Raw genomic sequence first — 13,745 nt, forward strand, 5'->3', positions numbered from 1 at the left:
TTGTTTTATAGCTGGTAAGACTAGTTTCTACATTGTCTCCAGGGGCTCAATAAAACATCAAGCAGTAAGAAGCCACTGAAATTGAATCACTGTAAATGTACAGTACAGCCTGCAGTCTGTTGATATAGTCTCACCACATCTGAAGAGGAAAGACTATAGTTCTTTCCACAGCGTAAGACTATCTCCTCGCTATCTACTGTTATGGAAATGATGTTTGCCCTACACATGTCTGTGAAGGTTAATGCTGTTCACACTTCTGACTGCCCCCCAATTTCACTGTGTTGTAAGCCTCCTCACCAGCCAGCCAGGGGCCTGGCCTGTTCACGCACCCTCCCCAAAGCAACATCCTCGGCCCAGTGATTGTGTTTATGGCTGCTGGCAAAGATGCCGTCCCTAGGCAATGTTAAAGCCCAGGCTCACCCTCATATCCAGTGTGGAGACTCTGTCACCCCTCGGTGACCCTCAAGCTGGCAATGACACAGCTCTGTTCCCAGGCAATGTCACAGCGTGCACCACAGTGGGGTCAGGGATGACTTGATATAAAGTGATCTAGGCAACAGCATCCAAATTAAATGTTTTTTTTTTTTTTTCTTCTCCTTTCCTCTTTCTGTTTTTCTGTGTGCTTATGTTGTGGAGAAATGAGATTGCTTTGGTGTGACAGTGCTCTTGTGAAGAAGGCCCTCTTTCACCTCTCCTTTTGTGTGAGGTCACCCCTGTGATGCAGTCTCTATGGAAACAAGCCTCTCCCAATAGGGGTGAATGTACTCAAAGAAAATTTCATTACTAGGTGTTTGTTAAAAATGCTCCAGTGCCCACATGTCCCGTTCGTTTGAAATCACCCTCTACCCTTTATTTTCTCTCAGGTGAACATGAGCATGGGTGACGACGAAGAGGAAGAAGAGAAGGTATTTTATCTTGTCTCTTTCTAACATTTTAAGGGATAATATGTTTTACTGGAATGTTATTACTCCTCAGTTTTCAATATATATATATATATATATATATATATATATATATATATATATATATATATATAAAAATATATCTTTTAAGCTTCACCATAAACACAGGCTCTTGTACCATTTTGGCTGTGACATTACTTTGTACAGAACTCTCTTTCTTTATCCCCAAGTTTGATCCTTGATAATATTCCTTTCCAAATAACCAAGGTTAAATTAAACAATATAACAACATCTGCATACTGCTGGGCAGTGTAAAGTCCTTGTTCAGCAAATACCGGTGGTTCTTATACAAATATGCTGCTTTGAGAACAGGAAATATTGCACCCAAAAAAAGCCATTCAGGTTCTAGTCAATATTTTAGCACATTGACAGTCACTTCTCAGAAGCTCTTTTCTAACTAAGAATAGAAATATTTTCATGCATCCCAAATGAGGGCAGCATCTTTTGAAACAGTTGCAGCATGAAGCTCTTTCTTCTGATCCTCTGGGTATTCAGTGTCACTCTGAAAATGCACCACATCGAGACTGCAGCCCTTTGAAAAGCTATATTACTTCAATTTAAACAGCTACAGTTACATTTTGCACAGCTGTTGGGGCATCAGACACGTTTACATGGACACTAATATTCTGATATTAACCAGATTAAGATGGTATTCTGAATAAGACGCTCCATGTAAACAGCATTTTCTGATCACCTTAACCCAAATAAGACCATACTCTTAATATGCAATAATCAAATAAAACGTCCTGTTGGAGTTTTCACAGCATTTTGTGAAATCGACATATGGTTGTTACTAACTGCTTGATGACATATACCCCATGTTTAATTGTAAACGAGGAGGATGTAATGTTGATGCGAGTCGTAATCAGACTCTGTAACATGTAAACAGAAATATGAAAGGAATATTCTCTTAAAAAATGTCTTCAGAATAATCAATAGGAGGAATATTGTTACCTCCTCCATGGAGGTGTTCCTCACCTCTGTCCATTTGTTAATTGGTTGATTTGTTGATTTGTAAGCATGATAATGCTAAAACTACAGGTTGGATTATCACAAAACTTGGTGGAAGGATGAAGCTTGGGTCAGGGAGGAACCCATTAAATTAAATGCTGGAGCTTTGTTCACTTTCTTTAATATTGTGAAATTGCGTTTTCCAACATTTTCACTGATTTCTGAATAATTCATGGGTCTTAAAGAAAAAAAATCAGGCATGATCAGGGGACTGATATTTATGAGTGTGTCCAAATGCAGATCCAAATAAATATCTGGATCTAATGAATTCAAGTGTAAGTTTCATACGGGGACGTGTGGGCCGTGGTGGAAGTGTACGTTCTACTGAGTGATCTTTTTGTTCCGAATAGGATCAATAGTCCTGATTAGTGGTGCACCGATGTATCGGCCGTATATCGGTAGCGGCCGATATTCGCCTCGTTTACTGCTATCGGCATATCGGTAATAAACTTGACTTTCACCGATAACATTGGCCGATATTCATTGGTATGTTTTCTGCAGCCTGCCAATCTGGCATCCAGATTATGGTACACTGACGCCGGGTTTACACCGGGCGCTGAAGCGCCGCGCAGCGCAGCGCCAAGGAAAGCCAGGCGCCTCCCATCCCCCCCCCTGTTAAACCTTTGTGCGGTTCACATGGGCTGCGATGCGCCGCGCCGCGCCAGCGCCCTTCACCGATGGTTTCGGCGTGCGAACGAGCGTATCGCGCCAGGAAACAGACTGAAAAATGATTTTAAACGATATAAATGACATATTTGATATGATATAAATGATCAAATATGCATCCCATACTTTGTATTCCCCTTCTGTTGTCCTGGAGTTTTAATTTTCCCAATTTTCCCAATCACATAATTAAATGTCCCCCTCTGCCCATCCACTACAGCCACACAAGCAGTAATATAGATAAAAAGAGAGAGGGGGGGGGGGCTAAAGGCTTGCTTGGAGAATACGGCATTTACCCCCGACACCCGACATTGAACGGGTTACATACAACAACAAGCGGAGAATCACGGGCTGACCGACGCGGAGAAATGCGGGTCCGGTGTGAACAGCCAGGCGGCTGCGCGCTTGAGAATAACGCTGTGCGGCGCTTCAGCGCCCGGTGTAAACCCGGCGTTACACACCAAGAAGGCCACATGCAAGTAATAAACAAATATCGGTATCGGTATCGGCTATCGGCTAGATTGTTGTTTTAAATATCGGTATCGGTATCGGCCAAGAATTTCCATATCGGTGCATCCCTAGTCCTGATATATCTCTCCATGTGAACGTAGTAACTAAATGTAAAAGTTATGGTGAGAATGACATTTTTATAATAGACCAAATAAACAAACTACAATAATACAGATGGAAACTAATACTCTGCTCCAGAGGTTATGGGTCATTTTCACTTGTTCATTTAAGAGAAATCATACGTAATAATATTTATTAGTACATCTCTCTGGTATCTCTTGAAAAACAAAACCGGACATTTTTAAGTAGCTTGAAAATTATATTTCCCCACAGCAAATAATATTCAATTACACTGATCCCACTGTCCTCTGTAAAAAAGGAAGAGTTAACAGGGATGTGCATTATTGCTTTATGGCAATGAAGTGTGGAACTAACGCTGAGCCTCCGAGCAATGACCCTTGTGCTGCGTGTCTAGGCCCAGGATTCATATCCATAATGCGCTCAATATATTCTGTTGTGCTGACCTGGGGCGCTGAAAAAAGCCAGCTTCTTTTAAAAACAAAGGCACATCCACCAACTCCTGTCTGAAAGGATGAGCTAATTCACAGATGAAACTCGCATGATACGTCTGATACGTCTGCACACAGAGTGGGAAGCCACACACTGGGTATCACTGCGAGGAACCGGCAAACTGGTGCTTAGACACGCAGCCGTGACACTGAAAATTCAGCGTTTTGATGAATATTAAATCACATTATAAAGTTAATATTTCATTTGCCTTGAAACTTCAGTATTTACTTTTTTGAATGTTACGAAAGGGCAGTGTCTTTAGAGGAGGTTGAAGATCCTCTCAATGTGCCGCGTGCGTTTCCGAAATCAGCTTTCGCCTCTTAAAGCTTTTTGAAAGGTTTTTACATGAGGCTGCTAAACCCTTTCACACTCAGAGGAAATGAAATATCTCCTTTCATTTACTAATTAAGCACTCACCCATGTTTGTTTTAAGCTGTCAACTTTAATTTAAAGTGGCTTATTTGAAAGTCTTGTTATGGTCTTGCTGTCACTTGAATGTGATATCATGCAGCTAGATCAAGCAGTGTAGCTTTACACCTCCAATCAAAGTCTTCTTTAAAAAATATTTGGGGTTAAAGAGTGATCAGTGTTAAATTTGATGACTTCAAAGCCTTTTGCTTTTTTCCCTAGTCTCTGCTCGAACATGTGAATAAAGGCTTTTCCCTCTGAGAAGGTTATGATTACCACTCAAATATGTTTTTATCCCCCTTTTGTCCCCTTGAGGAAGGAAATATGTAAACCTCAGACAGAGTAGCGCGAATATGAAGGCATGACGTTAAAGAGAGACGAAAGGCTAGGCACTGTTACATCAGGATAATACAGAACAGATTCTCTGCCTGTGAACAAATCTGTCCTCGGGGAAAGAGGCAGCTTACAAATTATGTGTGGGCAAAGTGACTTCCCTTTGGCCTTAGGTATCAATTGTGCAGATAGACAATATTTAATCATAACATAAAGAAGCAGAGAGGCAAAAACAAGTCCATAGATCTCCAACAGAAACGAACAGGGGAGATGAAACAGCCCGTTCATTGCCCCCTGGCTGGAAGTGCTGGTCTTGGGTTGACTTGCTCCCAGAGCCCAGCCCGGGGGAGTTGGGATGGGGGGCTGGGGGAGGAGGCAGTTGCGCGGGTGCTAGACTGGGCTGGGGGTAGGGGGGGGTTAGTCCATCTCTCACCCGATAGTCCACAGTCACCGCTGGGTCTCCTTGAGTACACCAGATAGGCGGACTGCCCAGGTCATGATCCGTGATGTGCATTACGAGAGCCCATCGCACACGGACCCGCAGACACATTAAAGCCTAAAGAGAGCTGGTGTTTTTTTTCCTCTGTTTTATCCCAGCAAATTGTTTGTCAGCTCATTTTACCTCCATATGTGATAATTTGCCAGGAACACAGGTGTTTTTCATCCAAACACACTTCTTATCCTTGTCAGAAAAGTCCCCCGGAAAATATTCAGTCTGAGAATTCAAATTTGGCAGCGATTATTCTAATTAAAATTATGCTAAATGAGCTTTTTACAGTCTTTGATGACACCCTGCATGTCTGCGAGAGTATGTTTACCTTTGCGCAGGAGATCAAATTGGTTCTCGATTACTCCACCCTTAAAAGGAAGCTTTTACAATTTTATTTGAAATGAGAATATGATTTCACACAGGTTTTCTAATCAGTAGACATTTAGGATTCATTTAGTCCGTCCCTCGTTTACCCATCCTTTTCCCATTTCAGCAGGACATCTTTTATTTATTTTTTATGTTTTCTCTGCACTCATGTACGTGTCGGAAAAAATGAACAAAGATAAAGAATATTGATTCATATGATTCATTTAGGAAGGACTTCAGTTGCTCAGATGGGAGGATTCTGCGAAACTTAAAGCAGATGAAAAATGATAATCGCTAGACCTCCGTCTCTAGATGCATGATTCAGAATATCCATTTGTCTGTTTTAACATTTAGAAATGAAAGCCAATAGAGTTTCTGTTTAATCCTGCCAGGACAGACTAAATTTACCCTGCATGTGTACCCGCTGCAGAAACCTACAATTAAACATACAATTTGTAACAATTCTTCACATAAATGTCCAAAAAATTACTAGACCTATGTTATATATTTTATTGACTCATGTACTTACTTTATCCAAAATGTTTCCGACAATGTTAAAACCCAGAGAAACCCACAAATTAATTTAAGGCCACTTGACGTTTAATTTTGGTCACCTCTTAATCACCCCATATCCTCTACCTGTGACGTCTCTGCTATTACTTCCTGGTGTAAACGACTTATGAAGACGGTTAAACACACTGCTCGGTTGTTCTTCCGCTGTTTATATCGGTCACTCTGGATTATTCATTGCCGTTTGCTGCGTAATGGGAATAAAACCTTATTACGTCAGGTAGATTTTCATCGGCAATGGTGGTAAATACTACAACTCCCACATGATCCCACACTAGGGATCAAACTAGGTCTTTTAAGTATTGTTTTGATTGATAGACTCCTAGTGGCCAAATTTACATATTGTACGTTCAAATAATGCGTCTTATCACAAATAAAACAAAAAAAATTTGAAAGTGAGGCACACTGATGAGCAGAAGGAGGTCCAGGAGCTCACAGACCCGGTTCATAGATTGTAATGTCTCAAACAGAGATCCCTGCTTTCAAAATAAATTCAGGATAAAGAGCTCAATTAACACCTGATGTTGGAGTAAAGAATCTGCACAAAGGTTTGCTCAGCCCCCCCAGTGCAGCGAGGCAGAGCAGGATGCACGCACACAGACAGTCCTCTTTCCCCATGGTGAGACCATGACGTTAAACTCAAAGAAAGCATATTTGTGATAGTTCTTCCTTTTTTGGACAATACTGAGCCTCCAGTGTCTGTCCAGATCTGAGCCCAGTGGGGGAGGCTCCGCTAGTGTGGGAATTGCTCTCTTCCTGCGCCTTTCGTGGAGAAGAGTGGGCCTGGCGGTGGGGAGTCTCTCTGTGCTGGCAGACAGCGTGTTCCCAGGGGCTGTCTCATGAAGCTCTGATAAAGGCGTTCTGTCTGGAACCTGTCAATGCACACAGGCTGCGACTTTGGCTGACTCGTAACATAAACATATAGACATCCTCAAGCCTCCTGGTAGGGTCCATCAGCGTGCCCTCCTCCCCCCGCGACACTCTCACTCCCCTTCTGCCTCTCCCACCCTCCTTTGTCATCATTCCTGTCATTATTTCCTCCTTTTGATGTGAGCTTTCTCAGCCCTCTTTAGCTTGTGTTACTCGTGTTATCATTAGTCACTCCTCTGTCTCTGGAAGCCTTCACACTCGTTATTTCTAGCCTTGATGTGATCATGTCTTTTTTTTTTTCATTTTGACACAACCCCCCTCACATGTTGACTTATTGCTTGACTCAGTCATTACTATCGTGGTGCTTTAAAAGCAAATAATACTTTATGTGCAGTGGTGGCTGTAACAAGAATCATATGAATGAGTGAGTGAGCGACACATCACACCGGTGTTCTGAGCAGGAGGGTTTTTTTTGTCAGAGAAAGTGTTAGGGAGCCAGACCTGGCAGATTTGTAAAAACATGTTGAAGCTTGTCCCTGTGCAGGCTGCTGGAATGGAATCCGTCCTCTTAAGTTGTGAGGCCCCCTGCACTTCTCGTCTAGGTTGTCTTGTCTATCTGATTGCGGATTGGCCATTTTGTGTACTTTTCATCTACCGGAGAGACTTGATTGTGCTGCACTTGTGCAACAGCCCTATTGTGTGTGTCAGACAAAAGCTGAAATCTCTCAGCCATCCACATAACATCGTCTGAGCACTGAGTCCCTCTCATCTTCAAAAGCATAGTCTGAAGATGTACACTGTTTGCTCATTACGGGCCATTCAATAGATAAATCACACATAATGGCATTGCAAAGATAAACTGTTCTTTGTCTACCCTGCCCAACAATTGACATACACTGTCCCTCATCAGTGTCTGTGCATTTTGTGTTTCCTTTTTTCTCTCTCTAGGAATCTGGAAAAAAGGGTTTGATGGATAAGATACATATGGTGCAGGAAGTCGTGCTGGTCGTCCAGAATGTTTTGGACGAAATCTCAAACATCGGAGAGCGATTCAAGAAGTAAATCAACCACTTCATTTTTTTTTTATTTAAAAGAACGTTGACTTCATTATCAGTTGACATTAGACTGACGTGATTATTCCTTTACAGCATATTCAACTGGTCTGTCCCCTTCATGTCATGCCTGACCTGCCTGGTGCTGTCTGTGTCAACGGCGCTGTTGTATTTCGTCCCACTGCGATATATTGTGCTGATATGGGGTAAGTTGTACATCCAAAAACACATACAAATTCACAAAATTGTAAATTGTGTGGCGGTTGTTGCTCAGGAGGGAGAGAGGAGAAGGTTGGTAGTTCGATCGCCGGCTCCTCCAGTTTGCCTTCCAATGTGCCCCTGGGCAAGATATTTAACCCCAAATTGCCGTTTGCGGAAACAGCACTGGTTTTAGAAGCGCTGTATGAATGTGTGTGTGAGAATGGGTGAATGGGACTTGTACTGTAAAGCGCTTTGTGTGGTTGATAAGACTGTAAAAGTTCTATTTAAAAACCGTCCATTTAAATATATGTACATATATATGTACATTCATCTGCTTATTAAAAGGGTTTTTGCGAACGTACCAAAAACTAACAAACTGCCACTATTTTTTTCTTGCTAGATTCTTCATTACTCTGAGCAAAATGTCCTAAAAAATACTAGAAAATGTTACGAACATACCACACAACTCTTATTCAGTCACCCTAACGGAAAATCCATGAATTTAATGAAGTGCAGTAATTTAAGAACTCTGCCATTCCTACACCTCTGCAGATGCACTGAGATCAGACAGCTGCAGAGGTTTGCTTTGCTCAGTGTGGGCTGATGTGGCAGAGCCCAGCAGAGGCGAGGCCTAAGGTTTGTGTGGAAACAAAGCGGAGGTAGAGCAGCAAGCTGTATATAATACATGATGTCCTTGGGCAGTCTGTAGGCTCCTGGTCTAGCCTCTCATTATCTGCTGTAGTCATACAGAATAGACAGTCATCTCAGTGGTCAGGGAGATAACGCTGCCCTTAACAGGCTCTCCTCCTCCAGCTGTAAGCCCACAACCACTGTACTTCCACACTGCCTTCAACACAATCAATACCAAAAAAAACACTGTATCAAACAAAAAAAACACACAGTCTGAGACACTCCTCTGCCTTCCCAGTTAACCCCCATCTCTGTGGTTGCAAGGCAGGCCTTTCAAGTTGCTTGCACATATTTAAGTCCTTAGGTTCTTTGTCTGCATGTTGAGGTACAGGCAGTACCAGGCTGTGAATATAATGGTCCCATTACAAGACCCAAGAGATTTTCTTCCTCAGCGCTGCGCAGCCATGTGCAAAGTAAATATAGATGTGCTAGAAATGATCGGGTTGAAGCAAAGAAAAAGTTCTAATGAAAGTTTGCCTGTTGTTCATTTAGTTCTACCTACTAATCCCACAAACGTCTGTCTGTATGTGGAACGTATATCTCCTGAACCGATTATATTATCGGCTTTACACTTGGCATTTGTATCGTAAATTGCCCGGGGAAGTGCAGTGTTGAATTTGGTGCGATTTGGACACAGGATACGTTCAATATTAATGAAATTTGAATAAACAAGCTGCTAGCAGTCTGTAGCAGTCAGTGGGGGCGGGGCAGTGGGCAGCTGGGTCAAAATCAAAGCCGGATCATTTTAATAAGCTGATTACTTTTATTTCACCATATCAGACCGACACAGACATTCACTGGTGTTGTGGTTGCTGATCTCCGTCATGGAAACAACATTCACAGAGTCACTTCCTGTTTGGAAATTTGTCTTCAAAGTTAAAGCACAAGGTCAATTTGCTGCTGCAATGCTTTATACTGAGCTGAATTATAGCTTTTATTTTGAGAGGTTGTAAACTTGGGTCTGAAGATTTTGTGTCAATTGCTTTACAGACCTCTGAAATACTTGACATGCAATGTATGAAATAACAGCAGTTCAGTAAATCATTAGAACTTCAACAGTAATAAAGCAAATTCAGTTTCATTTTATGAAAAACATTGACTATAAAATCGTCACTGCAGATAAACCAGGTAAGATGAACACATGACTAACTTCCCTCTGCACCATAGACTGTTTATAAAAAACTCTGCACACAGTGACAGTATATTGTAGAACTTTTTGAGGAGGACTCACTAATGACAAGGAATAATTCTGAGACAAGAGAACAGCCCATTCCAGGCAGGCAGGTTTACAACGGGTGATAATAAGTTGAGAGGTTGCTGTATCCTTACCTGTCTTCATTGGTCAGGCTTGAATTTAGTTTGCCTGGAACAAATAATTTGAAATGACATCAATGATGTATTAGCAGGATTTTCTATTCTGTGCATGCAGTATACACGGTTACACAACACTTTCAGTATAATATTAATGCAGTTGTTTTTTACAGTGTAAAGCTGTAACAAATATGCCGGTTGGTATGACACCTTTATTTATTAATGTGTTCTTGTTTTCACAGGCGTTAACAAATTTACCAAGAAGCTGCGCAACCCATATACTATTGACAATAATGAAATACTGGATTTCCTCAAGAGGGTGCCTTCTGATGTTCAAAAGGTAAGGGTCCAGTTTTACATACAGATAGGGAGGAAATTCCCTGAAGATGTCGGCATTATTTGCTGTACCAGAATTCCCAAGTGTTGCAGAAATATATCCTCTGGCTTTGTTTGATTATTAATGGACTCTCGCCTTTAAAGCAGCCCTGGCCCAATTATTCCTCGGTGCAGCTCCATGTAGTCGCCGTAGCGCCAGAGCGGGGAGATGCTTAGATCTGCACTCAGCCATATTGCCGCAGCCTCGTCCGTTATTAGCAATTTTGTCTGTGTGATTGAAGCGCTGTGACATTAAAGTTAGTGATTGGCCGAGGCACCGGCAGAGGGCTCCTGACGTGTGTGGCTGTTGTGTCAGCGCATAAAAACTCTGATGTGGCCTCAGTCACTTCAGGGTGGCTGAGTCAATTAATGTAGTCATGAGCCCCGGTCGTCTTTCTGGGTGCCATATGTGATTACATATTAGCCATGGCTGATATGTCATTTGCATTTACATCACAGAGCTGAGGAGAGCTGTCAGGGTTTTGTAAGTGGCGCTGGGCGCTCGCCGTTCTCCGGCTGAGAATTCTGCCTGGCCAGGAAATGAAGTGCCACACAGCGCCTTCATCTCGGAGGTAACTCGCCAGACAGAATTCAGTGAGAAATCCTTACAGTCTGGATCTGGGAATACACTCTCACCCCAGCCCCTTTCTCTGCTGCACCCTTGATGTCCTCCTGCAGCAAGCCATCGCTGACTCCTCTGTGATGTTGGAGGGAGCCTGTGTTGTTTGAGATTTGGCTGACTGAATTGGCAAAACAAGGTGGTAAATACATTTTGATTCGGAATCTTTTGTATGTCTTCTTCCCCGTTGGGATACAGCGTTTGAGCTTTGAAAGCGACTCACTTTCAAATCCCATGGAAACAATACTTTTTAGCCCGGTTTAAAAGAGAGACTACATCTTGAGAATAGCTCCAATCATAAAAAAACAAAACACCCTTAAGATTCATCATAAGTACGTTTCATTATGTGCTGTGAAAAATAACCTTAACATCATATACACAGGAGACCCAAAACAATAGACCACATATTTTGTTTTTGTTGACTTAGAACTTCAATGCTCGGATAGGTGTGGACACAAAAACACCACAAAGGCTGAAAATTGACTCCTGTCTTTCTTGCAAATGTGACTTGGCAATTAGTGCCTGTGCACATCTACAAAGTCTGCCTCAAACGGGGACTTCTGACAACACAGTGTCTGTCCTGAAATAAGAAGCATCTGTCAGTTCTGAGGACAGTTTCATGTTCTGATGCAGGAGGCAGTCACTTTGTTCCCACATTCCATCTCCCATTCTAATAATGGAGACCGGCTAATTAGCATAGTTCTTACCTTTATTCAACAGATTCACCGCATTGTTTGAGCTCGGCAGGCACGCTTCAAAAGCAAGTTTTCGAATTCCAGCTCCTCTCCTTTTCAGTTCACTCTATGATCAGTCTTCTTTGGACGATGGTGGCAATTTTGGTGGGACAAAAAAAATAAAACGGCCCACTGAATTATTTTTTTCCGCAGAGAGAACATGATTTTACGACACACATTTATTTTGTAAATACATTTGAACATCATGGATTTTCTGAGAGAAACACTGAGACAGGAGTGAATCATCTTGAACTTAATTCTACATATGTAACTGGCAGAAAAAAAAAACTAGGCTGTGAGTCCAAATGTCACTTTTCACGTCTTGCTTTTGCCTGAAGAAATTAGTCACACTCCGAGTCTGAAAAGCCACGAAGAAAGTTAGACATCAACCGATGTTGATAACTTCTCCGCTCCAACAACCCTGGCTTTATGCTATTCTGAGGCTTGAACAAAGTTTTCTTTAGGGGACAGGAGCTATAGTGAGTGATTATGCAGTGTGTAGCTCCCTGACTGGCCTGGCAGGTCATCTCAACAGTTGATGTCTGTTTCTAATATTGTGATTGTGGTGCAGAATGAGGGGGGCGTACACTGGTACGGAACCCTTGACTCTTCAAATCCTTCCTCCCTGTGATTAATCCCCTCTGCTCCTGTGTTTAAAAAATGATTCATTACAGGCGAGCCCGCCTCGCTTTCCCCTGCACCAGCTCTCCTCAGGGGAGCCATTACCGTGCGCTCCACTGAGCTCGGATTACCTGCCTCTGACCAAACTCCTGTTTGTTTTTACAGGTGCAGTACAGCGTGCTGAGAGCGCCCACCAGCCAGAGCCAGCCACGGAGGAAAAGGTAGGCTCGGCGGACACGCTGGATGAAAGCCTGCTCTCCTTTTGAATATGGTATGCCGCGCTCTACCTGACAACAATGCTCCAGCACTAGCAGAGCCCATGACCCCGTGCACCCCACCATACCACCCTAACTCTGCCCCCTGCTGCTGAGGGGCAGACAGCCGCACTCTGGCTTGTGTGTTTGCCACTCCCCTGACAGGGGCTGTGAACTGCAGCAGCTAGGAGGGAAGCACATGGTGCTGTCAATCACAACCCTGGAGGTAAAGAAAAGAGCGCTGCCAGGCACAGCCTTCATCTTTGGATATGATTTAGAAAAGGAATGAAAAGCGTCGGTTTTAGTTTACCTTCAACTTCCACTGTTTTGACTTTTTTTGACTTTGGTGAAACTGAAATTTGCCTTAAGGTTATGGGAAAGAAACCATGGCAGTTTCTTTATATCCACATGTTAATATAGTTAAAGGATAAAAATCATAGAATACATATCATTGATATTTGAATTACAAGGGAGAATCAATGTTTTGTTGCACATATTAGGACAGTACTGAATTATATTATACTTGTCTTGGTAAGGTTTTATTGTATATAACATAATGCTGTAAGATTTCTTTATTGGATTTCAGCATATATAGAAATGTATTTATGTGTATTATCTCTGGTTGACCTTTTTTTATATACATTTTCTAAGTGTTATTTTTTCCGTCATGTTCAGCTGATTAATTTGACAGTTTATTTTTTACTCAACATCATGTCTGCAGCATCAAATGGAGCATTTGCAAGAATCCTAAATAAAGAATCATGATCAGTGTGAGCTCGTGTTTTTTTGCCCGTGTTTCTACAATGACTGCACTCTAGTGAGGATGGATTACACCGCGTCTTTACTTGAATACACAGTAAACACATCTGATTACACAACACAGCCATTGGAACAGAGCTCACACACCGGCCACCGCTGCGCCTTGGTTACCGAGCTCACATCAAAGCTGTGTGGCTCCACTGTGCTTCCTAATGCACTGCTTTGTTGCCTCCTCACAATAACAGGGTCCAGATGAGAGAGAGAGCGAGGGAAAGAGAGCTCATCTCACCGAGAGGACTCGCTCCATCCTCAGCACTTTATGATAAAATCACCTGGCCTCTCGTGGATACACACACACACACACTCTGTCTTTTCC

The 13,745-nt window shown here is 42.4% G+C and overlaps 1 protein-coding gene across 4 annotated transcripts in view; it reads left to right on the forward strand.

Moving 5' to 3' along the window:
* The window catches only part of mctp2a (multiple C2 domains, transmembrane 2a), a 37,880-nt gene extending 24,499 nt beyond the window's left edge, over window positions 1-13,381 (forward strand). For all 4 annotated transcript variants that reach the window (XM_034587084.1, XM_034587083.1, XM_034587085.1 and 1 more), the window contains 5 exons: window positions 864-905; window positions 7,702-7,811; window positions 7,902-8,011; window positions 10,250-10,347; window positions 12,522-13,381. In XM_034587084.1, the coding sequence (XP_034442975.1) occupies window positions 864-905; window positions 7,702-7,811; window positions 7,902-8,011; window positions 10,250-10,347; window positions 12,522-12,581 (420 nt within the window). In that variant the 3' untranslated portion in view covers window positions 12,582-13,381. The remainder of the gene's footprint in view (window positions 1-863; window positions 906-7,701; window positions 7,812-7,901; window positions 8,012-10,249; window positions 10,348-12,521) is intronic.
* Window positions 13,382-13,745: the final 364 nt, after the last annotated feature.

The sequence above is a fragment of the Hippoglossus hippoglossus genome, chromosome 6 (genome assembly GCF_009819705.1).
Source record: "Hippoglossus hippoglossus isolate fHipHip1 chromosome 6, fHipHip1.pri, whole genome shotgun sequence".
Classification (NCBI taxonomy): Eukaryota; Metazoa; Chordata; class Actinopteri; order Pleuronectiformes; family Pleuronectidae; genus Hippoglossus; species Hippoglossus hippoglossus.